Source organism: Suncus etruscus, chromosome 9, assembly GCF_024139225.1.
Source record: "Suncus etruscus isolate mSunEtr1 chromosome 9, mSunEtr1.pri.cur, whole genome shotgun sequence".
NCBI lineage: Eukaryota > Metazoa > Chordata > Mammalia > Eulipotyphla > Soricidae > Suncus > Suncus etruscus.
This window is the reverse complement of record NC_064856.1, coordinates 101,538,155-101,561,986: the sequence shown is the minus strand read 5'-3', so window position 1 is coordinate 101,561,986 and position 23,832 is coordinate 101,538,155. Positions and strand designations below refer to the sequence as shown.

At 46.0% G+C, this 23,832-nt stretch overlaps 4 protein-coding genes across 6 annotated transcripts in view; 3 read left to right on the top strand and 1 right to left on the bottom strand.

Moving 5' to 3' along the window:
- The window catches only part of SSRP1 (structure specific recognition protein 1), a 1,220,984-nt gene that overhangs the window by 700,571 nt on the left and 496,581 nt on the right, over positions 1–23,832 (top strand). The gene's annotated exons all lie outside the window — the stretch shown is intronic.
- The window catches only part of TIMM10 (translocase of inner mitochondrial membrane 10), a 322,347-nt gene that overhangs the window by 26,347 nt on the left and 272,168 nt on the right, over positions 1–23,832 (top strand). The gene's annotated exons all lie outside the window — the stretch shown is intronic.
- The window catches only part of TMX2 (thioredoxin related transmembrane protein 2), an 81,091-nt gene that overhangs the window by 3,943 nt on the left and 53,316 nt on the right, over positions 1–23,832 (bottom strand). The window contains exons 1-4 of one of the 3 annotated variants that reach the window (XM_049779879.1): positions 12,314–12,619; positions 1,183–1,243; positions 449–562; positions 114–190 (exon numbers count right to left, since the gene is read on the bottom strand). In XM_049779879.1, coding sequence (XP_049635836.1) covers positions 114–190; positions 449–562; positions 1,183–1,243; positions 12,314–12,502 — 441 coding nt within the window. In that variant the 5' untranslated portion in view covers positions 12,503–12,619. Of the gene's footprint in view, positions 1–113; positions 191–448; positions 563–1,182; positions 1,244–12,313; positions 12,620–23,832 lie in introns of those variants that run through there. The other 2 variants (XM_049779877.1, XM_049779878.1) reach the window with 2 other exon arrangements.
- Positions 12,939–22,847, top strand: MED19 (mediator complex subunit 19). The gene is made up of 5 exons (XM_049779903.1): positions 12,939–13,162; positions 20,637–20,893; positions 21,033–21,129; positions 21,922–22,016; positions 22,108–22,847. The coding sequence occupies exons 1-5, from the start codon at positions 12,946–12,948 to the stop codon at positions 22,174–22,176; spliced, it is 735 nt and encodes a 244-aa protein (XP_049635860.1). The 5' UTR covers positions 12,939–12,945; the 3' UTR covers positions 22,177–22,847.

Here is a 23,832-nt window from a genome sequence, read left to right as displayed (position 1 = left end):
CTCCCTCCATCTCCAGATCCCCTAAGAAGACTTCCCCCCCAAAGCTCGGTAGCTCCTCCTAACAAGGAGAAAGTACAGTTACAGTCACCCACACAGGCTCCCAAGAAACTCACATCAATGGTTTTATCGTTGAAGTACTTGATGTACTCGGGACCCATGTAGAGAGGGGGTTTGCAGGTCATCAGGAACACTAAACACAGAAAAGGTGTCACAGAGAACATACAAGGCCTTGGGAAGGGGATTTCCTTTCAACCCTTGCAGACTGCAAGGCACTCAATAGACTCATACAGTCACAGGTCACTGACACATTCCTTCCCTCCTCCATAGATTTTTATATCAGAACCACACATAATTATCCTGTAATTAGTTTTAAGGTAGGAAAGGATATGGAGAAACTGGTTTGGAACTGAAAACTGATCCCTCCCACCCAATCTTGGGGTCTCCTTACCGATGCAGAGGGTGATATACAGCAGGCCCATGCGAATATCCAGGCGGAAGAAAAGAATTGCATTGGCCACCTTACTAAACATGAAGATGTTGCCCACATGTTGTTCCACAGTGACTGAAACACAAAGACATCACAGGTCAGGCAAGGCTGCATTTGACTAGCTACTTAGAGGTTGCTTTTCCTATAACACTTCGATTTTTTGTTGCTTCATTTTAGTTTGGGGGCCATACTCAGCGAAGCTTAAGGGTTACTTCTGGCTTTATGCTCAGGAATCACTCCTGGAGGGCTTGGGTGATCATATGGGAATCCAGGACCTGAATCCAGGTCAGACACAACTAAGGCAAGTAAGCACCCTATCGCTCCAGCCCCTCCTAGAATATTTTAAAATGGAGAGTAGAAAAGAGAAAACAAAATCAAAGATCACACCCCAGAGATCTAGTGCAGTATGTAGGGCTCTAGTCTTGCACAACCCAGGTTCAATTTCAGGATCCCCAGATGATCCCCCAAGTCCATCAGGAGTAATCCCAGAGTACAAAGCCAGGAGTTAGCATTCCTGGCTGAATTCTGTGGCCAGCTCCACAAAAACAAACAAAAAATAACCCTCAAAACCAAAATTAAATTCAGGTTGGCATGGGCTTGTTCTCTGAATGATGGTCCTCCCTGACATGACCGGAGTCCCTCCGAGGGGCAGCAGGGCTGAGCACGAGAGACTCAGCACCAGGTGAAAGACTTACTGGCTCTGCGGTTCTTCATCATCACGATGGCACTGAGAAACATCAGGATCTCCACTTCTCTCTACAACAGAATCATAAAGGTACAAATGCAGTGAACAGCAGGATGCAACTGGGAATGGGAATAATAAAGAGCTGGAGTCGGGTAAGGTACAGCAATGACCTATCAGGAGATGTGGGGGAGGCTTTTACCTCGGCAGAAAGAGGCTGGTGCCTTTCAGCAAATCTTTTAACCGAGAGCTTTGGCTGCCTCACCAGAACTTATTTCTTTTTTTTTTTTTTTTTTGGTTTTTGGGTCACACCCGGCACCGCTCAGGGGTTACTCCTGGCTCTACGCTCAGAAATCGCTCCTGGCAGGCTCGGGGGACCATATGGGACGCCGGGATTCGAACTGATGACCTTCTGCATGAAAGGCAAACTCCTTACCCTCCATGCTATCTCTCCGGCCCCAACCAGAACTTATTTCAACCTATTTCAAAAAGTGCCTTTTAAAATTTCTTTTTCAGGGCTGGAGATAGCACAGTGGCAGGGTGTTTGCCTTGCACATAGCTAATTCGAACAGATGGTGGTTCGAATCCCAGCATCCTATATGGTCCCCAGAGCCTGCCAGGAGCAACTTCTGAGCATAGAGCCAGGAGTAACCCCTGAGGGCCACTAGGTGTGACTCCCCCAAAAATGTTATTTTTCATTCATTTAGACATCTTAATATACATGGTTTACAGTGGTCTTCAGGCACAATATGACTCCACCTCCACTCACACCAACCGGCTCCAATCTCTCCACTACTTATACCAGAGCATCCCTAAACTCCAACCTGACTCCTGGTCTGTTCACATTGGGGTGGAAATGGCTTGTGTCACACCCAGCAGTGCTCAGGGCTGAGTAGGCTCTGCACTCAGAGATCACTCCTGGGTGGGCTCAGGGGACCATATGAGGTGCCCAGATTGAATCTGGGTTGGCCTTGTGCAAGACAAGCACCCTATGCTCTGTACACCCTACCTAATCTCTGGCCCCTTTAAGTTTAATTGTTGCACTTTGGGCCCCAGGCTTATGATAGTATTGGATCTAGAAGTTAGATATATACAGATATTTCACCTCCATGCCAGAGAGATCCAAGGCCTCTGACTCTTGCCACTATATTACTACCAGAAATCCTTTTTACTTTCCCCTCTATTTCTCTCTCTGGCTCAAAATGTTACTATAAGGGTGAAATGAGATAATGGGTATAAAAGAGTCATATGGTAGGGTATGGAATCAAAAAGCTTGATTGGACTAAAATGATAGATGAATAGTACAACGAATAGGACATTTGCCTTGCACGTGGCTGAAAGGGTTCAATCCTTGGTAACCCATGTGATCTCCTTAGCCTACCAGTAGCTCAGAATTAGGAATAAGCCCTGAACACAAACAGGTGTGGGTCCAAAAACAAAAAAATAAAATTTCAAAGTATCACAACCCAGATAAACTCAAATTTTCTAGGAAAATTTCCCTTAAATCCCTTATATTCCTTTTGTTCGGGTTAGTCCCTGTCACCCAATTATCACAGTGATAAACCACAGTATGAAAACTGAAGGCTGCCTTTCAGAACTCTCAAAGACCACTTTCAGAGATACTCTACCTTGCAGTGTTGTCTGACAATTCTTTCTCACCTTCCAGAATACTAGCTAGCTCCAAGTGAGCAAGTGAGACTGACAATACAGGTGACAAAGATGCAGTCAGATTAATCTCAAAGAGTACAGGCTGCATACTATAGAAGCAGGATAGAGAAATCCTGGAAGGAAGAGCAACTAGTCTGAAGTTTTTCACACCTTTTGTTTTTGAATCAGGAACCCAACACGAAAATAAGGCCTGGGGCTGGTGAGGTGGCGCTAGAGGTAAGTGTCACACCTTGCAAGCACTAGCCCAGCGTCCCATATGGTCCCCCCAAGCCAGGGGCAATTTCTGAGTGCTTAGCCAGGAGTAACCCTGAGTATCAAACGGGTGTACCCCCCACCCCCCCAAAAAAAAAGAAAAAAGAAAATAAGACCTACTTACAGATTTCCTTCTGGGTGAAATATAAGGCATCCCCCGAAAATAAAGCCCCCATAGGCTCTGTCTCAGAATAAAAATTAATTTACCATTAACTAGTTGCTAGGGCCACCCTGACTGGCTGGTGTCTGTAGGAGTCAGATTGTCTGGTTTGTGTTGACAACTACCATACTACTGTACTGTATACAGATAATACATTTCCTTTATTTTCATTTAACAATAAATGTGTACCGCATTTTTCATGGAAAAATAAGACATCCCTGAAAAATAAGACCTGGTGCATCTTTGGGAACAAAAATTAATATTAGACACTGTCTTATTTGGGGGAAAAGGGTAGGTATGAAACAGGAACCAATCAACTAAGACTTCAAGTATGCACTCTAACCCTTTGAGCTCTCTTCCCAGAAAATATCCTTAAAAAAAAAAAAAAAAAACTGCAGTCAAACAAGAAATCAAAGATAAGATTAAGAGAAATATTCTTGGGGCTGGAGTAAGAGCACAGCAGGGAGGGTGTTTGCCTTGCACATGGCCAACCTGGGTTCCCTGAGCTTGTCAGGAGTGATTCCTGAGCACAGAGCCAAGTGTAATCCTTGAGTGCCATTGGCTATGGTCCAAAAACCAAAGAAACAAAAGAAGAAATATTCTCTAATGGTGAAAATGAATAGTGTCTATGTCAATACTAAATGTGTTGAAGGCCAAAGTGATGGCACAGCAGTAGGGTGTTTGCCTTGCACGTGAATGACCCAGGACAGACCCAGGTTCGATCCTCCGGCATCCCATATGGTCTCCCAAGCCAGGAGAGATTTCTGAGAGCAGGGCCAGGAGTAATCCCTGAGTGTCAAGTATGGCCCCAAAAAACACAAAAATAAGACAAATGTGTTTATGTCAACCCTTCTTTCCTCCTGGACATACTGGAGACTGGTGGTCTCGCATTTATCTACAAGCTGTGTGATCTGTCCACCTGAACGGAATATAAATAGAATATGTAATTTCTGTGCCTAGGCAATTAAGAAAAGTTGTGCCCTGGCATTCCAGTCGGTTCTTCAAGAGCTGTCTAAATAATGCTCGGCTGACTTTATAGCCATACACAGGTTTGAGACTAGGTTCGAGATTATCTGAAATGAGCCAGGGAGATAGTGGGTAGAGCATTTGTCTGGCAGGTGGTTCACCCCGGTTTTGATTCTCAGCAGCACACATGGTCCCCTGAGCACCACCAGAAGTAATTCTTGAATGCAGAGCCAGGACTAATCCCTGAGCATCACTGGGTGTAGACCACCACTCCAAATTAAAAACGGGGAGCAGGGAGGAACTGAGGGATAGTACAGCAAGTAAGGTGCTTGCCTTGTGTAACCCGGTATGATTCCATCCCATATAGTCCCGCAAACACCAATAGAAGTGATTCCTGAGTGCAGATCCAGGAAGAATCCAAGTTCTGCCAGGTGTGGTTTAAAAAAAAAAAAAAAGAACAAAGTAAAAATGACATATAGAGACTCTGTGTTGTTCTGCTTGCTTAATTTTTTTATTGTATTTGAGGGGGGAATGTTGGGAGGAGGCTACTAGGCAAGTGGCAAACCTGCTGTTCACTCCAGTCCCTATTATATTCGGTTATAAATGTTTATAAAAGATGAACCAGATGGGGATGGCTGGACAGATAGCACAGCAGTAGGGCATTTGCCTTGCAAGCATCGGACCCAGGACCAACGGTGGTTCAAATCCCAGCATCTTATAAGGTCCCCGGTGCCTGCCAGGAGCAATTTCTGAGCACAGAGCCAGGAGTAACCCCTGACAACTGCCAGATGTGACTCCACCCCACCAAAAAAAAAAAAAGTTGGGCCAGAGAGAGAGCACACCAGTATGGCGTTGGGTGGGTGATCCAGGATGAACCTTCGTTAGATCCCTGACATCCCATATGGTCCCCCAAGCCAGGAGAGATTTCTGAGCACATAGCCAGGAGTGACCCCTGAGCATCACCAGGTGTAGCCCCCCCAAAAGTAATAAAAAAAATGTTTATAAAAGTAGAGAGGATACTAGAAGACAGCAGATATAGTATGTCACGTTAGGGCTGAAGAGAGTACAGAGCGTAGGGTGCTTGCATTGCACACGGCCGACCCAGATTTGATCCCAGCCTTACATACAATCCTCACACTGCCAGGAGTGATTCCTGAGTGTTCAGGGGAGGAGTGATCCCTGAACAACAGTATTTTCAGCACTCTTCGGTACGGCCCCCAAACAGAACAGTTATCTGTTCTTTACCTGCTCTTTATAAAAGCATAACTTATTTCAAAGGTGTTCCTCCCAACTTCTTTAACAGGAAGGACAAAAGGTAATCAAAAGTACTGGACACAGTACACAACACAAAACTGCAATCAAACCAGCTTTTATCTTCAAACAGTTTACCTTGCAGGTTTGATGTCCTTGGAAAAATGAAACTGCACTCTCCTTTTTCCTGTTTTTTTTTTTGGGGGGGTGGGGTGGGGGGATTGGGAGAAACCAGCCAGTAGTACTTAGAAATTGCTTTTAGCAAGGCTAGAGGACCATGTGAAGTACTGGGGTTGGTCACCTATTCAAAACAAATGCTTTAGCCCCTATACTAGCTCTCCAGCCCAAATCCAGCCCAAATTGCTCTTTTGTCCTGTTTGTCCATAAATAATTCTTCTTTACTGAACATGATATATAACCCAGAGTTTGAAGACATCTCTTTTAAGGTACTCATTCCTCGCCCCACCATATCTGCTATGTATACAGAAGGTATTCACATTAATTAACAGTTGTCTTTCACTTAACTGTAATCTGCCTTTACTATACGGTGGCAGGCCAAGACTTTAGAAGGACAAAGAAAATTTTTTCTTCTTTAAAATATCTTATTTTGGGGGGCCAGAGAGATAGCACAGCGGTAGAGCATTTGCCTTGCATGTGGCCAACCCAGGAGGGATGTGGGTTTGATTTCCGGCATCCCTTATAGTCCCCCAATCCAGCCAGGAGCGGTTTCTAAGTGCAGAGCCAGAAGTAACCCCTGAGCACTGCCGGATGTGGCCCAAAAGACCAAAAAATAAAATAAAATATCTTATTTTTAGGGTCCAGAGCAGTAGTTTAGCAGGGAAGATATTTGCCTTGCTTCAACCCAAGTCTGATCCCGGGACCCTATATGGTTCCTGAGCCTTCCAGTGCTGATCCCTGAGTGCAGTTAGGAATAAGCCCTGAGCACTACCAAGATGTGGCCCAAAAATAAAATACCTTATTGTTTAAAAAGTTGGTACCCAGAATTAGAGACACGCTGGGCTTAAGTCTACTTCAACACACAACAGTAATTTAAGTATTTCTCTCCTGTTTTGTACTATATTTTCCAGCGTATAAGACGACTTTTGAAACAAAAAACATCAACCAAAAATCAGGGGGTTGTCTTATACGCCGACGTTTTGATATGCCGCTAAACGAAAATTGTCTGGATATTGCCACCATACGAGTTTTACAACTCGATCCTGCACCAATCACTGCAAGGCTGCTCGGACTGCCTCTCTAACTCAGCCAATCCAGCAGGCTTTTTATGCATGCAAATTATACAATATTATGTACCCAAATCTGAACTGTAAAAAGTCTGCTCAGATTGGCCAGAGTCAGAGAGGAAGTCTGTTACAGTATAATCTTTGAACCTTTGCTTGTTGTGATTGGCTCACTGTGGTAAATCCAGTTGCAGCACAGGAACGTTCTGTCTTATACAGCGAATATAGGCCTAAACATATGTTTTAACTGTAAAATTAGGGGGTCGTCTTATACGCCAGAAAATACGGTATTTGTGTTTTACTATACTTAATTGGCAAAGCAATTAGTAAAAATCTCTTATGTTAGTGGTTGTTACAGTTTAGGAAGGTATTGTAACTCCTTTTGGGACATAAATTTGATATCTAAAAATTTGATTTCTAAGAGAGTTGTTGCAATCTATTATTGTTATGCATTCTTTCAATTACGAATTCATTTCATTCTGAAGTGTAAGAATTTATTATTCTTACACGTAGATATCATTACAGTGAAATCTGAAATTTAATACTCTGACAAGAAATATGGTCAATACTTCAGGGCTGGTGAGGTGGCGCTAGAGGTAAGGTGTCTGCCTTGCAAGCGTTAGCCAAGGAAGGACCGCGGTTCGATTCCCCCCGGCGTCCCATATGGTCCCCCCAAGCCAGGGACGATTCCTGAGCACTTAGCTAGGAGTAACCCCTGATCATCAAACGGGTGTGGCCCCAAAAACCAAAAAAAAAAAAAAAAAAAAGAAATATGGTCAATACTTCATCCTGTTATTTTGTTTGTTTTTCAGCCACACCTGTCAGCACTCAGGGCTTACTCCTGACTTTGTGCTCAAGAATTACTCCTGGGGGCTGGAGAGATAGCATGGAGGTAAGGCGTTTGCCTTTCATGCAGGAGGTCATCGGTTCGAATCCCAGCGTCCCATATGGTCCTCCCATGCCTGCCAGGAGCAATTTCTGAGCCTGGAGCCAGGAAGAACTCCTGAGCACTGCCGGGTGTGACCCAAAAACCACAAAAAAAAAAAAAAAAAAAAAAAAAGAATTACTCCTGGAGGGCCGGAGAGATAGTACAGTGGCAAGGCATTTGCCTTGCATGCAGAAGGGCAGTGGTTGGAATCCCGGCTTCCCATATGGTCCACCAAGCCTGCTGGAGGCGATTTCTGAGTGTAGAGCCAGGAGTAGCCCCTGAGCACTGCTGGGTGTGACCCAAAAACAAAACAAAAAAAGAATTACTCCTGGCAGATTTGGGGGACCATATGGAATGACAGAGCTCGAACCTGGATCAGCGGCATTCAAGGCAAAACACTCTCCAGGATGTGCTATCGCTCTGGCCCTAATAAAATTATTTTTACATCTTAAGACAAATGTGAAAATTAGGCACATGTGTGCTGCCGGTTCATGTACAAGATGCCCCCACACATGTCATCCATATGTCCACTCTTGATGATACTTTCACTCTGGGATGTATAGTATGTAGGGTTCTCTCCACCTTTTGGTAAGCCGTACACTCACTCTCTTTAGGGAATTACTCTCTTTCTCCCCTTCCTCAGAATTTCTAAATTAAACCTGTTTTCACTTAAAAAAAATTGTTTTAAATAATTTTTATTGAGACCAATGTGAATTACAAGTCTTTCACAGTTATATATAAGGTACATAGTGACAGTGTACCACCAGTGTTGACCTCCCTCCACCCGTTTCCAGCATGCTTCCCCAGTCTCCACCCTTTGCCCCCTGGACTGCTAGAGTAACAGCTTCCTTTTGTGTACAACTCTTTGAGGTTTGGGTCTCTTTAGTCTATTGTCATTAGTTTTGACTTGGATATTTAAGACTGATCATTTTTTATTTCCACTCAATGCTCCTGAGACTGCTTTGCTCCTAGTATCATCTACTTTTTTTTGTTTTGTTTTGTTTTGTTTTTTTGGGTCACACCGGGCAGTGCTCAGGGGTTACTCCTGGCTCTATGCTCAGAAAATCGACCCTGGCAGGCATGGGGGACCATATGGGATACCGGGATTCGAACCACCGCCCTTCTGCATGAAAGGCAAACACCATACCTCCATGCTATTTCTCCGACCCCCATCTACTTTTTTAATTTGTAGGAAGACATAAAAATGAGGCAGAACAAGATGATTCATGTTCTATCATTCTGTTTAAAAACAAAAAAGGAAAGCAGGCAGGAGTCCAAAATAATTTTTTTTTTTTTTTTTTGGTTTTTAGGTCACACCCAGCGGTGCTCAGGGGTTACTCCTGGCTGTCTGCCCAGAAATAGCTCCTGGCAGGCACAGGGGACCATATGGGACACCGGGATTCGAACCAACCACCTTTGGTCCCGGATCAGCTGCTTGCAAGGCAAACGCCGCTGTGCTATCTCTCCGGGCCCCCAAAACAATTTTTTAGTTAAAAAATCAAAATTAGGGGACCGGAGTGGTGGCGCAGTCAGTAAGGCATTTGCTTTGCATGCATGCAGCTAACCTAGGATGGAACACAATTTGATTCCCCCAGAGTCTCATATGGTCCCCCAAGCCAGGAGCAATTTCTGAGCACATAGCCAGGAGTAACCCCTTAGCGTTACCATGTGTGGCCCAAAAATCAAAAGTCAAAATTAACAGATGATAGCACGGACTGAAACCAGGGACTCACAGTTCCAAGATGGTGAATTTCTGAGAGTTTGTTATCAGGGACTGAACCCGAGGCCTCACACATGCAAGGCACCACCTGGCCACTGAATATCTCCAAGTGTGGTCCCAAAGACAACAGAAAGCTAAAAGAAAAATTTACTCTGCCTGAAGGTAGAGAGAGAGAGTATAATGGGAAAGGCTCATTAAGATGAGATCTGAGTACATGAGATCTGACCAAGTGGTCCTAAGCACCACCTGGAGTAACCCTCAAGCACTGAGCTTGAGCTAAGTACCGCTGTACCTGGCCCAAACACAATAACAAAACAATGAAAGAAAACGTTTCTTTTTTACCCCATTTACAGGTGACTACTGGGTTATCTGTACTGTCAAGGTCCCACTTGCTGGCGTTGGCTGCATGTTTCACTCATGCTATATGTTCTGAGGCTCCTCACTCTCCCATCACTCTGGCAGTAATGAATATAAAGTGGAAAAGAAATCGCAAGGTTTGAATACAACGAGTCCCAATCCTAAAAAAAAAATAATTCATGAAAGCTGTTCAAGGAGTAGTTTGCTGGTTGGTTTTGCACCACACCCAGTGGCACTCAGAGCTCAGTCTTGGCAGGTTCTGGGGACCATATAGGATGCTAGAGATGGAGCCTGGTTCAGCCTCGTGCAACACAGGGCACTCCCTGCAATACTATCTCTGCAGTCCCTCAGAGTACACTTGCTTGCCTGGCAGGGAGCTGCCCTTGATAGATTTCCCAGCAGCACGTAAAATCCACTGAGCAATGCCAAATGTCACGGTTAAGTACAAAAAGAATCCAAGAGCAGCACAGGCCAAAAATCCCTGATAAAAATCAGTAATGAACTAGGTACTCTCTACCTGGTCCCAAATAAGAAAACACAAGTTTCCTTTTTACCACAATCTTTTTTTGTTTGTTTGTTTTGGGGGCCACACCGAGCAGTGCTCAGGGGTTACTCCTGGCTCTGCACTCAGAAATTGCTCCTGACAGGGGACATATGGGATGCTGGGGATCCCCAGGTTGGCTGCGTGGAAGACAAATGCCTTGGTTCCAATCAACCTTTAATCTGAGAACCTAAACATCCACTGGTCACTGCATTTACTATTCTTTTTCTCTTTTTGAAAGGGGTATGGGCGGGAGGAGATAATACCTTTCCAGTACTTAGGGAGTTCAAGAATGTTCGAGCCAATCCTAGTGGCACTCATCCAACCACACCTTATGGTTCAAAACTCAGTCTGGCAAATGTACCCTACACCAGGTATTACCAGGGCCATACCAGGCAGTGCTGGAGGAGAGAGGCAGACTGACCACACAGAGCTGAGGATCGGACTTGGCCAAGATATGTGCCCCTGACCCTGAGCTCTCTCTAGCAAGCACAGGCCTAGTTTTGTTTTGCTTTGTTTAGTTTTATTTCAGTCAGGAATTGCTACAGATTTTAGAATCCTATTCCTTTTGTATTTATTAGCTCAATTTTTACTACTAAGAAATCAACATTCACTTATCAACTATTTGGTTGCTCTGAAAGAGAAATAGAAAGGAAAAAGGGAAATGCTTGATTCTTCCATCTAATGAAATAAGGTTTATGCTGTGAAACCACTAAAAATTTGAGGTCTGTCATTGCTAACACTACTTACCTTAAAATACTATTCCCCAACCACCAAGCCGTATGAATGAAACTGATTATTTTCAAGCAAGTTCAAACAATAAAACATCTATAATAGATCCTAAATCATTTAGAAATTAAAAACATCCTTATACAAAAAGACTCATTGCTGGGGTCAGAGCGATAATGTAGTGAGTGGATAGGGCACTAACCTTGCACATGACCCACCTGAGTTTAATCCCCAGCATCCCATTTAGTCTCCTAAATGTGGTAGATCAAACCCAGGTCGACTGTGTGCTAGGCAAACGCCCTCCCTACCTGCTGTGCTATCACTCCGGCATACTCCGGAAATTTTAACTGAATTAAGAAATGACAGGAGGGGCCAGAGTGATAGTACAGTGAACAGATCATTTGCATTGCAAGCGACTGTCCCGGTTTTAGCCCGGGGCACCACATACATTCCCTTGAACCCTACAAGGAGTGCTTCCTGAGCACAAATTCTGGAGTCAACCCTGAACACAGACCCCTGAGGTCCCAAAACACAGGGAGGGAGGGAGCAGAGGAAGTAGAGAAGCTGGAGCTATAGTACAGCGAGTAGGTAGAGATCTTGGCTTGTATGTGCAAGACCCAGCTTTGATCCCCAGAACCCCATAAAGCCCCCCACCCCCACAGCGGCCAGGAGTGATGATACCCTGAGCACAGCTGGGTGTGGCCCCCAAAAAAGCAAATGAGAAAAGAAGATGCTGATAGAGCTCAAGTGGTAAAACACATGCATTGTACGTGCGGGTCCTCTTCCCAGATCTGGATGCCCTTAACCCTTCTGGACCTCCACCCCACCCTACTCCCCCCACTACCCCTGCACTGCAAGGGTGTGGCCCCACAATAAGGAAAGAAGGGAGGAAGGGTTGGGTGGGATGAAAGGATGAGAAACTAGTGCGAGGGGACAGAGGCCAAGGGGAAAACTGTCAAATCTGTCGATCATTGCCTGACCTTGGACGCCTACCGGCGCCTCTGAAGGGCCCCGACTACCGGCCTTATCTACCTCCCCGGCGTCTGAGAACAAGCAAGGTCAAACGTGTACGACGGATGGGAAGGGGATCCTGAAGAGGAAGGAGAACGAGAGGAGGCCAAGGGTCCCCGATCGCAAGAGCCCCCCAAGTCCCGGGCCTGTGAGGCAAGACTTGAGCCACCAGCCCAAGCCATCCAGGCGAAGCCAAGCAGGGAATGCCAAGTGTCCTTCAGGGGGCAACTCCCATTCATGGCCCCGCTGGGACCTGTCAAGAGCTGTCAAGAGCTGTCAAAAGCTGTCAAGGAACTGTCAAGGTGGGGGGGGTCGCTCACCCAGTCAAAGTCACACGGGTTGCCGTCTTCGCGCTGCGTAGGGAGATTGCTGCAAAGCGGGGGCACCTTCCTGACGAGGAGAAAGGAAGCCGACAGCAGCGCCGACAGAAGGAAGTACGGCTGGGCCAGCCATCGCGACAGGCGGGGCACCGAATACACCAGAGCAATGAGAGGCGCCAGGACCGCCATTTTCCCGGTCCTCGCAGCAACCGCCGTTGGAACTCCGGCGATGGTTATCTTAGCCCCGCCTCCCAAGCCTCTTGGGAGCTTTCTATTGGACACTGTCTACAAGCCCCGCCTCTGATCCCGGATGTAGACCTCTCATTGGGCTCAGCGGTGTAAAATTTGTGATCTGATTGGTCAAGGGAGCTGTAGCTCTTCCGACCTAGACGTTTGATTGGATAGACGCGAGCGGCTCGTGGAGACCGGAAAAGTTCAGAAGGTGAGAGGGCACTTCCGGGGACGTTCTCAGAAAGCGACGGAAGTGGTTGCAAAAGAAGGCGGGCGGGGTCAGAAGCGTCCAATGAGCAGCGGTTTCTGCCGGAAGTGGGCGGTCAGGCGGGAAAGGACCGTCCAATGAAAAGCACCGACGCCAGACAACCCGGACGGACCGCGGCGGGGCGGAGGGAACGATGGAGAATTTCACCGCGCTGTTCGGAAGTCAGGCCGACCCGCCGCCGCCTCCCGCCGCGCTCGGCTTCGGAGCGGGGAAGCCGCCGCCCCCGCCGCCCCCTCCTCCGGGAGGGGGACCCGCCGCGGCCCCGCCACCCACCCAGGCCACGGCCCCTCCGGGCGCCGACAAGTCCGCGGCGGGCTGCGGGCCCTTCTACCTGATGCGGGAGCTGCCAGGTGAGAGCCGGCCAATCGGAGCGGCGCTAGGAGGAGGTGGGCGGGGCCTGTCAGGGCTCTGGGGGCGGGGCCAGGTAACGGAGGCCACGCGTGCTCGGACCCCGGACTTGATGGAAAGGGTTTGGAAGGAGTCACAGCCCGAAAAGGAAGGCTTCAAGTTAGTGCAGTCATTTGGGCACTTTCCTGGCACGCGGCCCACCCGGTTTGGGTCCTCACTGGCATCCCCTCTGGTACCCCCCAACTCCATCAGGACTGGCAGAGCCAGGAGTAAGCCTTGACTAGTGGCCTAAAGCCAAGGATGACTTGGATTTGATTTGGAAGGGCATTTACCTACCTACCTACCTACCTACCTACCTACCTACCTACCTACCCCTGGCAGGAATTACCCCCTGACCGGCCCTGGGGAGCCTATGGGATAAGGAGGCTCAACCCTGGGTCTTCAGCCAAGAGAATGACTTGAGATCCCTAAGTGATAGAGAGTGCAGAAAATAGGGCACTTTCCTGGCACACAGCCTACCTGGTTTGGGTCCTCCCTGACATCCCCAGTGGCACCCCCTAAGTCCCACCAGGAGAGGCAGAGCCAGGAGTAAGCCTTGACTGAGTGGCCTGAGGCCAAGGGATGACTTGGATTTGATTTGGAAGGGAATCTCTACCTACCCCTGGCAGATCCTGGGGAGCCTATCGGGTAAGGAGGATCAACCCTGGGTCGACAGCCAAGGTGGGGCCCCGAGAGATAGCACAGCAGCGTTTGCCTTGCAAGCAGCCAATCCAGGACCAAAGGTGGTTGGTTCGAATCCCGGTGTCCCATATGGTCCCCCGTGCCTGCCAGGAGCTATTTCTGAGCAGACAGCCAGGAGTAACCCCTGAGCACCGCCGAGTGTGGCCCAAAAACCAAAAAAAAAAAAAAAAAAAAAAAGACAGCCAAGGTGATGACTTGAGGTCCCTAAGTGATAGATAGTACAGTGATTTGGGTACTTTTCTGGCACGCAGCCCCCTCGGTTTTTGGGTCCTCCCTGGCATCACCTCTGGTACCCCCTAAGCCCCACCAGGAGTGGCAGAGCCAGGAGTAAGCCTTGACTACGTGGCCCTAAAGCCAAGGGATGACTTGAATTTGAACTGGAAGGGAATTTCTACCTACCCCTGGCAGATCCTGGGGAGCCTATGGGATAAGGAAGATCAACCCTGGGTCGCAGCCAAGGTGATGACTTGAGGTTCATAAGTGATAGATAGTGCAGTAATTTGGGCATTTTTCTTGCATGCAGCCTACCTGGTTTGGGTCCTTCCTGGCATCCCCAGTAGTACCTCCTAAGCCCCACGAGGAGTGGCAGAGCCAGGAGTAAGCCTTAACTAGTGGCCTAAGGCCAAGGGATGACTTGGATTTGATTTGGAAGGGAATCAGTCAGATTCTGGGGAGAGGATCAACTCTGGGTTGACCACATGCAAAGCAATCGCCTTACCAGCTAGCTGTACTATTGCAACGGCCTGACTTGTACTGAACTTGAATTGGGGGATGGATTGTGGATGAGGAGAGGAAGCATCTTCCTGACTGTTTCCCAACACCGCTTCTGACACTTGATTTATTAGTTTAATTTTGGAACATGACAGCCCTGATTTATAACATCTAAGCTTGTTTTTTTTTTGTTTGTTTTCATATGTACCACAAATTTGTTGTTGGTTTGAGGTGTGTTAACCCACCTTCTCGGGGCCACCACCGTTTCATAGTGTGTGTGTGTGTGTGTGTGTGTGTGTGTGTGTGTGTGAGAGAGAGAGAGAGAGAGAGAGAGAGAGAGAGAGAGAGAGAGAGAGAGAGAGAGAGAGAGAGAGAGAGAGAGAGAGAAGCAAGATAATTTTTATTGAAGCTTATGGGGAGAGTATGAGAACAGCGTGGTGGTCAAGAGAGAGCACAGGCTTCTTAGTGGAAATAGGCAAGGAAAGAATCAGATAAGCAAGGAGATGCGTTCAAGGGAGAACATGGGCTTGAAGAGCTGTTTCATTATTTTTTCAAAGATGTATTTAGAATTATATCCTTCATTCAAAAATTTTTTCTTTTGAGCACCTGTGTCCTATACCTATGATGAATCAAGTTTTGTTTTAAAAGTTGAAGATACAGGAACTGGGAAAATGACTCTGGGCAGACAGGCATGCATTGTTAGGGGAAGGTCTAGGTTCTATTTCCAAAACGTAGTCCACACTATAGTAGAGATAGTATGATCAGCATAGGGGATATTTCATTAGAAGTAATTCCTGGGGCTGGAAAGATAGCACAGCAGTAGGGCATTTGTCTTAGATGCAGGATCCTGGTATCCCATATGGTCCCCAGAGTCTGCCAGGAGTGATTTCTGAGCATAGAGCCAGGAGTAACCTCTGAGTGCTGCCAGGTGTGACCCAAAAAAAAACAAGAATAAAAGAAGTAGTTCCTCAATGCCAGGCATGACCAGAAGTAAAATAACCAAAACTGAAGTTACAACTATGGAAAGACAATGGCCTTCGTCAGAATTGGTTTGATTTGGTTTGGAGCCAACTGATCTTTAGGGCTTACTCCTGAGTTAGCATTCAGTGATCACTCCTGGGTGGTTATGGCGGACCATTTGGTGTGCAGGGGATCAAATCAGGTCCTCTGCATTCCAGACAAGGGCCCTTCTCAGGGCCCTACCTTTCTCTCCTGCCCCACTTTGTAAGAATGTTTAAGTCGCTGTAGGGAGCAAAATATTAAACAAGATAGTATCAAATAGTGGTTTGTGCTACAGGGAAATGTGATAAAATAAAATAGAAGGGCTGAACTACTTTTGCTAAAGAGATAAGAGAATTCCTTTCTGAGGAGATCACGTTTTTGTTTTTTTTTCTTTTCATTCTATTTTGGAACCACACCCTGCAGAGTTCAGGGCCTACTCCATAGACAGTGCTCTAGGTTACTTCCCAGTGGTGCTGGGGATCAAACTGCCTTCCAGAGGCTCTGCATGTGCTCCAGCCCTTTGAATTCTCTCCCTTACCCACACTTGAACTAAAATAAAAGGCATTAAGGATGAAGCTAACTCTAGCTCTTGTGAGTGGGAGGGAATAAGGAGTCTAGATAGAAGAAATGAATCTAAAGTTGATTTGAGAAAAATCTTGGATTATCTGAGGGACAGAAGCCTAGCTAAACTCTAGTCTAGTGATAGGAAATGAAGATGGGAGGAATAGATGGGAGGGGGATTTATAAAGCATTTTAGTGTTAAGGTCAAGCCTTGGAGGCCCTTTTCTTTCTTTCCATTTTTGTTTGGGGCTTCTTTTGACTTTGTGCTCAGAGGGAGCTGGTGTTCCTCAGGGGATAGAGGTAACAGGGATCCAGCTCCGAATTCCATCTTGCAAAGCACATACTAGAGTCCTTTCAGCTGTCTCCTGGCCCCAGGGCATTTGCCTTGCACAGGCCAAATGGGTTCTATTCCCCAACATCCCATTTGGTCCACTGAGCCTACCAGGAGTGATTTCTGAGCGCAGAGCCAGAAGTACTGCTAGGTGTGGATCAAAAAAACAAAAAGGATGATGTATTAAACATATTTCTTGTCAAAATACATTCAGTCTAACATGGTCATGTTTCACATACATATCACTATGATCATAATAGCTATGTAACTGTGAAGAACTATATGATGGTTTCAAAATATATCCTACACAACACCTAAAAAGATAATGTTGGGCTTCACCAAAACCAAACAAAAAAAATGATATTATTTGAGCTAGGCCTTAATTCACATTAGTTCAACTTTCCTAAAACAATTTTCCTAAGAGGAAATAAGAAGAGGGATCCATGTGTTCCCCTCCAAGGAAATGATAGTGCCTTTGGAGGGATCAGAATTCTTTCTTTTCTTTTCTTTTTTTTTTTTTTTTTTTTGGTTTTTGGGCCACACCCAGCGGTGCTCAGGGGTTACTCCTGACTGTCTGCTCAGAAATAGCTCCTGGCAGGCACGGGGACACTGGGATTCGAACCAACCACCTTTGGTCCTGGATCGGGTGCTTGCAAGGCAAACACCGCTGTGCTATCTCTCCGGGCCCTTCTTTTTTTCTTTTTTCTTTTTTTTTCTTTTCTTTTTTCTTTTCTTCTCTTCTCTTTTCTCTCCTCTCTCTCCTTCCTTCCTTCCTTCCCTCCCTCCCCCTTCCTTCCTTCTTTCCTTTTTCTTTCTTTCTTTCTTTCTTTCTTTCTTTCTTTCTTTCTTTCTTTCTTTCTTTCTTTCTTTCTTTCTCTCTCTCTTTCTCTCTCTCTCTTTCTTCCTCCCTCCCTCCCTCCCTCCCTCCCTCCCTCCTTCTTCCTTCCTTCCTTCCTTCCTTCCTTCCTTCCTTCCTTCCTTCCTTCTTTCTTTCTTTCTTTCTTTCTTTCTTTCTTTCAGTTTTTGGGCCACACCCAGCAGCACTCAGGAGTTACCCTGGCTCTCTGCTCAGAAATTGCTCCTGGCTGATGGGAGGCCATATGGAAAGCTGGGGATTGAACCAAGGCCCATCCTGGGTCAGCCGTGTGCAAGGTTAATGCCCTATCACTGTGTTATTGCTCCAAACCAACATCATCTTTTTATGATTTTTTTTTTTTTTTTTTTTTTTTTTTTTTTTTTTTTTAGTTTTTGGGTCACTCATGGGCTCCTCCTGGCTCTACACTCAGAAATCACCCACAGCAGGCTCAAGGGACCATATGGGATGACAGGATTCAAACCACCGTCCTTCTGCATGCAAGGCAAACTCATTACCACTGTGCTATCTCTCTGGCCCCCATTTTATTATTTTTATGGGTTTTTATCAAAACCCAGTCCGTCCAGGGTTGGCCACGTGCGAGGCAAACACCCTACCGCTTTGCTTTCTCCGTCCTGAAGGGTCAGAATTCTGGCATATGGGACTGTTGAGCAAAACTACATATTGAGAGGAATGGCAGGGGGCAGTGCAGGGTCTGAAGAGAGTGTATTTTTTGCTATTCCAGTAGACCATATTTCTGAGATGTTTGACATGTAGGCAGGAGCCAATGACAAAGGGGACTGGGGAAATGGCTCAGAGGATTGGTGCTTATGTTATGCATGTGAAAAACCTAGGTTCAATCCCCAGCACTGCAATGAGCCCCTGAGAGCTGTGTAATGTGACCCAAAAAGGGAAACAAAGGTAAGCCTAGAGGCATGGAGGAAAATTGCCTTCTTTGTTGGCAGTACCAGGGCTTAGAAACATTAAAGGGCTTCTCATATGCAAGGCAGGCACCTGCCATTGGGCCACATCCATAGCCCATGTCTAATGTTTCTTACCAAGTGAGTCTACTGTATTGGCCACCCATGGTTGGTGAAGGTTCACACTTTACCTCTGCCCTTCAGGAGCTTACCTGAATTTTTCCAAATGATCATAAACGAACTTTTGTCACTGTAGATGAAGTTGTGGGGTAATTTTCCACCCATGACTGTGGATCCTTACTAAAATATTAGTAAATTCATATGACATGAAAACAAGTCATACATGCATTATTTTTTTTTTTTCTCTTTGATTTTTGGACCACACCTGGTGGTGTGCAGGGTTTACTCTTGGCTTTGTGCTTCGGGATCACTCCTGGCAGGTTTGGGCAACTGTATGAAGTGCCAGGAATTGAAACAGAGTTAGCTCGTGCAAGGCAAGAGCCCAATACACTGTATATCACTTCAGCCCCAGCCATGTCTTATTTATATCAGTAATGGCTTGCACTTCATACTTTCAGTGTCTTCATTTTAAGTGTCGAAAAATAACTATTTAACATCACTGCTTTCCCATTCCTAAAGAAAAAGAAACTGAAGCATAGAGGACAGTTTGATTTAGAATCCTAGTTGAGGAGTCAGGGAGAACTCAGGAGACCAGTACATTCTTTACATGCTGGATACCCAGTTTGGTCCCTGGCATCACATAATTTCAGATACTGTCAGAAGTAATTCTCAAGCACTGTTGGGAATGACACACATCCCTTCCCGCAACCATCCCCACAAAAAAAAATTACAGAATTCTGGGGCCTGAGCAATTTGCATTGCATGCAGCTGACCTAGGATGGACCGAAGTTCAATCCTCCAACGCCCCATATGGTCTCCTGAGCCAGAAGCAATTTATGCCTGGAGCACATAGCCAGGAGTGAGCCCTGAGCATCACCAGGTGTGGCCCCAAAACAAACAAATTTACAAAATTCTAGTTGCCTAACTTCTAATCAGACATTTCTTTTAGACAAAGAATTGTGGTCAATATTATAAGGAGTAAAGATGGTGAGAATGGTAGTAATAGCTAGAGTAATCTTGTTTGTTTGTTTTTTTTTACATAAAAGTTTTGGGGCAGAGTATAGTGAATAGGGTGCTTGCTTTGTACATGCTCTATACGGGTTTGATGTCCAACATCAATCCTTGACATACCAAATGGTCCCAAAGCCACTGAGAATGACCCCTGAGCATAGAGGCAGGAGTAAAGCCTGAGCAACCTCGGATATATCACCAAAACAAATAAAAGCAACTAGTTTTTCTTAAAAAAAAAAAACAAAGATATATATATATAGCAAAGCACACTGTGAAACATGAAGCCCTGGGTTGAGGGTGGGGAGATGGGAGTAAGGGAGTGTTTTCAAGACTCACATTTGACCCTTAACTTGGTTCCAGCTAGCTGTGAATTAATGTACTAGTCATATCATTTCTTTTTTCTTTTTTTTTTTTGTGGTTTTTGGGTCACACCCGGCAGTGCTCAGGGGTTATTTCTGGCTCCAGGCTCAGAAATTGCTCCTGGCAGGCACGGGGGACCATATGGGATGCCGGGATTTGAACCGATGACCTCCTGCATGAAAGGCAAACGCCTTACCTCCATGCTATCTCTCCGGCCCCTAGTCATATCATTTCTTGAGTGTAGGTTATTAGTCTGGCTAGACCAAAGGTTTCAGCTATTTCCATTCCTGTCCATTTGAATGTTTCTCCCTTCTTTCTATTCTCATCTACTATATTTTAGCATTATATTGTGTTTACTTATTTCCCTTTGGGTCATACCCATTGGTTCTCTGTGCATACACCTGGTTCTGTGCTCAGGGATCCCTTCTGGCAGGGCTGGGAGATCTTGAGGCTTACAAAGGATCCAACACCAGTTAGCCATGTGCAAGAAAGAGTCCTACCCACTGTAGTCTCTCTCTCCAGCCCTGTATTTTATGTGTTGCTATTTCACACCAAAAAAAAAATAAGTTTTGTAAAATTCCCAATTAAAAGATTTTATTTAGATTGAGTTCTTCCCTTTTCTTCTGAGTGACTTTAAACATTTCCCTACTTGGGGACTGGAGCAAGACAACAGGTAGGGTGCTTGCCTTGTACAGCTGACCCCGGTCTGATTTTTAACATCCCATATGGTTCTCCCAGCCTGCTAGGAGTGATTTCTGAATGCAGAGCCAGGAGAAACTTCTAAGCACTGCTGGGTGTGGCCCAAAAAACCCCAGAGTCCTTACTCTTGGGCCTAATAACATCATTCCTCTCCATGTGTCTTCTAGGAAGCACAGAGCTGACTGGCAGCACCAATCTGATCACACACTACAGCCTGGAACATTCCTATAATAAATTCTGTGGAAAGACAGTGAACGAGAAGCTAAGCAACTTCCTGCCCGACCTCCCAGGGATGATTGATCTGCCTGGCTCCCACGATAACAGCAGCCTCCGCTCCCTCATTGAGAAGCCCCCCATTCTTGGTGGCTCTTTTAATCCTATCACAGGGACCATGCTGGCTGGCTTCCGACTCCACACAGGTCCGGTGAGTCCCCTCTTGGAGAGGAAGAAAGGCACAGAGATGGTGTTTCTGTCCAAGTTTGTTCCTAACTTGCAGAGAACAGATGATGGGAACAGGGGAATTCCTCCCTGTACTCATGTGGACCTCCCTTTGGTTCCTTCAGTTGCCGGAGCAGTGTCGCCTGATGCATATTCAACCTCCCAAAAAGAAGAATAAGCACAAGCACAAGCAGAGCCGCACCCAGGATCCTGTCCCTCCAGGTGAGAACTTTGAGCTTAGTCCAAGGCTGTTGGATTTTTGTTTTGAGCCAATCCTGGTGCTTATCTGAGCTTCCTCTTGGCCCTGCACTTATGGGTGACTTCTGAGGAGTCAGAACTATAACAGAGTGGTTAGGCGTTTGCTTTGCATGTGGCCAACAAGACAGACCCCAGTTTGAATCCTGGCATTCCATTTGTTCCCCCAGCCTGCCATGAGAGACTTCTGAGTATAGAGCCAGGAGTAACAGCTGAGCGTCACTGGGTGTGAACCAAAAACCAAAAAAAAAAAAAAAAAAGGATGACTCCTGGCGGGGTGCTGGGGATCAAACTAAGGTTAGCCACATGCAAGGCAAGAGCCCTATCCACTGTATTCTCTCCAGCTTTATGGTCGGGTATTCCAAACTTGGTTCAACTTTGGAGTCTTTGAGGGCTTTTTTGACTTCCAAATTCTCCTGAGAAGAGAATCGATCTACTGGAGTCTCCTGGGCGAAGACAAACTTGAGGGGGCATATTTAGCAATGTCTCTAGATTTCCATTTGAAAAACATAGTTGCCTTAGTTAGGGACTTTCCTATGATCTGCTGAATTCCTTGCTGTAGGGTTTTAGGGTTTTTTTGTTTTGTTTTGTTTTTGGTTTGAGGTCCATACTCAACTATGCTTCGGGGTCACTTCTGGCAGGATTGAGGATCATGTGATCCCAGGAATGGAACCCTGGTCAGCTAGGTGAAAAAAACAAGCTGCCTACTTGCTGCACTACTGTGGGATTTTGAGATAAACACTCTTATTTCTCCTATAGAAACACCATCTGATTCAGATCACAAGAAGAAGAAAAAGAAAAAAGAAGAGGATCCTGAACGGAAAAGAAAGAAGAAAGAGAAGAAGAAAAAGAAGGTAAGGCTAATGTTTCCGTATTTTACCTATTCTGAAAACACTCGCCAGGGTGCTGCTCAGCTCTTCTCTGACCCTCCTTTGTCTTCCTCAGAATCGACACAGTCCAGACCACCCAGGGATGGGCAGCTCTCAGGCCAGTAGCAGTAGCAGCCTCCGCTAACAAGATCGGACTGTCCCAAGACTTTTCCTGCTGCACTGAACCTGCTGACAAGAACTGCTTTCCAAGCTCTTGGGCACGGCCTTCTTCAGAGTGTCTGTCCTCTGTGGCTGGGATGAAAGCCAGCTCATACTGTGCTCAGTTAAGAAGGGCCAGGCTGTTTATAAGGTTCAGCCCAGTTGACTTTCTCACGGACATCTGTTCCTCTCCCAGGAAACTTTCTATTGATCTCTTTTTGTGCAATTTGTCTGATTTAGGACTTTTTTTGCATTTATCAAACTGGCTGAAGTGTTACTGCCTGTTAAGAGGTAAGTGCCTTTCTAAGAGTTAGGGTTTAAGCCAAGGCATGCTAAGATCTGAAAAGGGATTTGGGTCCTCTTCACATCAATAGGCAAGAAAACCTACCCAGATGAGATTAGAAAACATGGTCCAAAAGGCAGGGCCTGCTAATACCTATCCACCCAAAACACATTAGCACAGACCATGATATAAAACCAAGCACCTGGGTGATTTTTTAGGCACCCTATGAAGAGTTGATCCAGTCAGAGCTCAGCTGTTTTAGGTTACTTAGGTGTTGAAACAGAAGTACCTACAATCACATTTCAACAAGGTTGCTTCTTGGTCAAGCCTATGTTTGTTTTTTTTTAAAATAAACTCTGGCAAGCAAAGATAAATGCTTCTTGGTGTCTTTCTAAGATCTTTTGACCTATAGTTTCTTAGTTCTATAAGACAATGGAATCACATGGCTTATGTGAAACAGCTCTAAACGCGGCAATAAGAAAGCAGTCTAGGAGCTCAAGAAATAGTCCAGCAGGTAAGGCCTTGCACATGGCTGGCTCTAGTTCAATCCCTGCTACCCCATATGGCCCCTGGAGCACCTGCAGGCATGATGCCTCAATGCAGAGCAGGAGTAAGCCTTGAGCACTACTACATGTGGTCATTCATACCCCCACCCCCAGAAACAACTTAGATTTCCAAAGCAAGATTCCCTTCAGTTTTTACAGCAGGCGAAATAAAATATTCATGAGGAAAGCCAAGGTAATGACTGCTAAATTGGACACATTTAAAATCAAACAGTAAACCACTCATTTAGCTAATTCATGATTTCAGAGCAAGATTTTAATATACTTAGGGTTAGACACTGAACAAAGATTCCAGCCAGTTTTTGTTTGCTTTGAGCTTTTTTGGGTCACACTCGGGTTACTCCTGGCTCTGCGCTCAGAAATCACTCCTGGCAGGCACGGGGGACCATACGGGATGCCAGGATTCAAATCACCATCCCTCCTGGTTCAGCTAGCTACATGCAAGGCAAATGCTCTGTACTATCTGGCCCCTCAGCTAGTTTCTTGAGATTGTTTGTGATGCTTACTTAAGCATAGGGCACACCCAGGATATCTCTGTAGTGTATATCTTGCATGTATGAGGCCCGAGTTCAATCCCCAATATCAAAAGGGCAAAGGGGGAAAAAAAGGCAAGGCTTAAATTTTACTTTCAGGGCCGGTGAGGTGGCGCTAGAGGTAGTCTGCCTTGCAAGCGCTAGCCAAGGAAGGACTGCAGTTCAATCCCCCGCCCCGCATCCCATATGATCCACCCAAGCCAGAGGCAATTTCTGAGTGCTTAGCCAGGAGTAACCCCTGAGCAGCAAACGGGTGTGGCCCC